This window comes from Nematolebias whitei, chromosome 23 (genome assembly GCF_014905685.2).
Source record: "Nematolebias whitei isolate Nwh7 chromosome 23, NemWhi1, whole genome shotgun sequence".
Classification (NCBI taxonomy): domain Eukaryota; kingdom Metazoa; phylum Chordata; class Actinopteri; order Cyprinodontiformes; family Rivulidae; genus Nematolebias; species Nematolebias whitei.
In genome coordinates this window covers 46759-50646 of record NC_056520.1, presented here as the reverse complement: position 1 = coordinate 50646, position 3888 = coordinate 46759, and the positions used below count along the sequence as shown (strand labels likewise).

At 40.1% G+C, this 3888-nt stretch overlaps 1 protein-coding gene across 1 annotated transcript in view; it reads right to left on the bottom strand.

Moving 5' to 3' along the window:
• Positions 1-3888, bottom strand: part of fmnl2b (formin-like 2b) — a gene marked incomplete at its 3' end in the record, with an annotated part of 45387 nt that overhangs the window by 29162 nt on the left and 12337 nt on the right. Inside the window, 1 exon segment of the mRNA XM_037696473.1 lies at positions 2320-2469. Coding sequence (XP_037552401.1) covers positions 2320-2469 — 150 coding nt within the window.

Below are 3888 nucleotides of genomic sequence, written 5' to 3'. Positions count from 1 at the left end.
GCATACAGCTCATGAAAACCCAAAATGCCTGTCCCAAAAAATTAGCAAATCATGAAAAGGTTCTCTAAACAAGCTATTAACCTAACCATCTGAATCAACGACGTAACTCTAAACACCTGCAAAAGATTCCCGAGGCTTTTAAAAACTCCCAGCCTTGTTCAGTACTCAAAACCACAATCATGGGTAAGACTGCCGACCTGACTGCTGTCCAGAAGGCCATCATTGACACCCTCAAGCAAGAGGGTAAGACACAGAAAGAAATTGCTGAACGAATAAGCTGTTCCCAGAGTGCTGTATCAAGGCACCTCAGTGGGAAGTCTGTGGGAAGGGAAAAGTGTGGCAGAAAATGCTGCACAACGAGAAATGGTGACCGGACCCTGAGGAGGATTGTGGCGAAGGGCCAATTCCAGACCTTGGGGGGACCTGCGGAAGCAGTGGACTGAGTCTGGAGTAGAAACATCCAGAGCCACCGTGCACAGGTGTGTGCAGGAAATGGGCTACAGGTGCCGCATTCCCCAGGTCTAGCCACTCTTGAACAAGAGACTACGTCAGAAGCATCTCACCTGGGACTGCTGCTGAGTGGTCCAAAGTTATGTTCTCTGATTACAGTAAATTTTGCATTTCCTTTGGAAATAAAGGTCCCAGAGTCTGGAGGAAGAGAGGAGACACAGAATTCGCATTGCTTGAGGTCCAGTGTCAAGTTTCCACAGTCACTGGGGTGTCATGTCAGCTGCTGGTGTTGGTCCACTGGGTTTTATCAAGCGCAGGGTCAATGCAGCTAGCTATCAGGAGATTTTGGAGCACTTCATGCTTCCATCTGCTGAAAATCTTTATGGAGATGAAGATTTCATTTTTCAGCACGACCTGGCACCTGCTCACAGTGCCAAAACTACTGGTAAATGGTTTACTGACCATGGTATTACTGTGCTCAATTGGCCTGCCAACTCTCCTGACCTGAACCCCATAGAGAACCTGTGGGATATTGTGGAGAAAGTTGAGAGATGCAAGACCCAACACTCTGGATGAGCTTAAGGCCGCCATCGAAGCATCCTGGGCCTCCATAACACCTCAGCAGTGCCACAGGCTGATTGCCTCCATGCCACGCCGCATTGAAGCAGTCATTCATGCAAAAGGATTCCCGACCAAGTATTGAGTGCATAACTGAACATGATTATTTGAAGGTTGGCGTTTTTTGTATTAAAAACACTTGTCTTTCATTGGTGGGATGAAATATGTTAATTTTTTGGGACAGGCATTTTGGGTTTTCATGAGCTGTATGCCATAATCGTCATATTATGGCATACATCGTTAAAGACCTGAAATATTTCAGATGGTGTGCAATGAATCTGAAAGTTTCATTTTTATCATTACATTATGGAAAATAATGACCTTTATCACAATATGCTCATTTTTTGAGAAGGACCTGTAGCAATCTATATTAACAACAGATGTAATCCACGGTACATCTGTGTGAAGGAACTCTGTCCAAGAGACATTGAACTGCCATCGGTTAGCATGCACCCCTACTATCTACCAAAGAAGTTTTCTCAATGATAATTTTCTCTGTGCAGGATAAATAAAGTTGTTCTTATTGTTATTCTATTTTTTCAAAAACAGCAGACAGTATTTTTTTTAACATTGTGTTTATCTTAAAATATCTTCAAAATATGTATATTTTCTTTTATCTTCAGTTTTGGGGCAGCATGTTAGCTTTGTAAAAATTAGCACTGTGGCTTCACAGCAAGAAGGCTGTGGGTTCAATCCTTGGTTTGGATGCAGGGGTCTTCTCCAGATATTCTGGTTTCTTCCCACAGCCCTAAAACCTGAATGTTAGGTTTCCTTCAGGCCAAGGCCTCCCTTGTAAAAAAAGATCTGTGATCTCAGTGGGATTTGTTTGATTAAATAAAGCTTAATAAATTAAAAAGTAAAATGAGCAGGCAAAGAGAAAAAGGGTTTCCCCAAGCATAAAAGTGGTGTTGATCCAGAATATATATTTTTTTACAAGTATGAGTATATGAAACTGGTATCAGGACACCACTGGTTATTTTGTCTTTTAGTGTGTAGCATTGTATTTTATTGTGTGGTATTGCCTTAATTGTGTAGCACATTTTTTTATTCTGTAGTATTGTCTTTTATTGTTTAGTATTGTCTTTTATTATGAAGTATTTTGTTGTGAAATACTGTCTTTTATTGTGTAGTATTGCATTTTTATTGTGTAGTATTGCCCATTACAACTGTTATGTGAATTCTAAAACTACATCTCATTAAAACTTGTATAATAGTAAAACATATTTATCTTGTCACCACTTATTTTCTTACTGTGGCCAGACTCTCTTCCAACTCTTCAACTCTCTCCAGAGCAGCAGTTTTTGTCTCAGCATCCTCCAGAAGTGTCCCAACATCAAACACGTTGTCCAGATATGCCTGGATCTGAACCTGAAGTCTGTCACTTTCTGTGTGCTTTAATTTCTGCAAGGAGACAATACAAAAATACAGAAAAATGGACAAAAAAACTGAATGAGTTTTAAGACGAGTGTGGACATAAGACATATGAGAAACTAGTTTCTAGTTTTTAATTGATGTGAGCTCTCTTTAAGAGCTTAAATAGTAGACACCCAAACAACAAAGTCCATGCTCAATTATCCAGGTATACAATCCAAAGATTGAGAAGGTCCAGATGACCTGACTGAAAAATTTTGGATTGTATACCAGGATTATTGAGCATGGACTTTGTTGTTTTCAACCAGTTTGACAAGACTGTCTACAAGGAAGAGGGCCGGCAATGGAGGAGGAGGCGTACCAAAGAGACTATCTTATCACAAGCAGAACTGGTTTGTTCCACTTTGGAGTAAGCTGTTGGGGGGGGGGGGGATCAGTTTTGTTATGTGTTTCTTGGACTGATGAAGCCTTCCAGATCAAAGGCGAAATGTTTCAGCACCAAAAAAAGAAACTGTCCTGATGACCTGACTGAAAAATGTTTAATTGTATACCTGGATTATTGAGAATGCATCTGGATGTTTTTTGTATAATTATTACTTCTGTACTTTTGTTTGTTGTATATTTATTGAAATATAATCATCAAAGAAATTTTGAAATGTTAAATATGCTTAAAAATCAAAATAAATTGATGATTACATTGTACTAACTGGTGTATGTTGGTTTATAAGCACAGTATAACCACTGCTAAAATGTAGACTACACCACTGGCTAAGGACCTTGCTCAAGGGCCCAGATTGGAGCATGTGAGAGTAGAAATCAGTAGTGTGCACTTCACCTTTCCCTCAGAAAGGCATGGAGGCTGCACAGCTGTATGAAGAAAAGCTCTGCAGAGAGTGGTGAAGGCTGCACAGAAGTCACAGACATCTATACCTCCAGATGCAGGAAGAGGGCCACCTGCATCATGAAGGACCCCACTCATCCAGCACAATTACTTTATTGCCCTGCTCCCCTCAGTTAGGAGGTTGAGGAGCATTAAGTGTAGAACCACTAGACTGAGGAACAGCTTATACCCTGAAGCTGTTAGACTTATGCATATCTAACCAGGATTATCACTGTGGAAAAAAAATCACTGTAATTCCACTTGATTGTTGATATGTGCTGCTGACTATCCATGCTGCTGATTTATTTCATGCTGCTGTGTTCCATCGTGCTCATATGCTCACACAGACTCATGTTTGTGCTGCTGTTGTTTGGCGTATTGTTTTTGTACTATTAGTGTTTAATGTATTTCTTAGTTTAAGCGTATTTTTAGTATATTGGGGATTCTAAAAAAGTTAAATCTGGTCCTCTGGACATTCAAAAAAACCCAAAACAAAGCAAAACAACAAAAAATGTAGAAACATTTCGTCTCTCGTCCGAGAGACTTCTTCAGTCTGAGGTGCTGTTTTC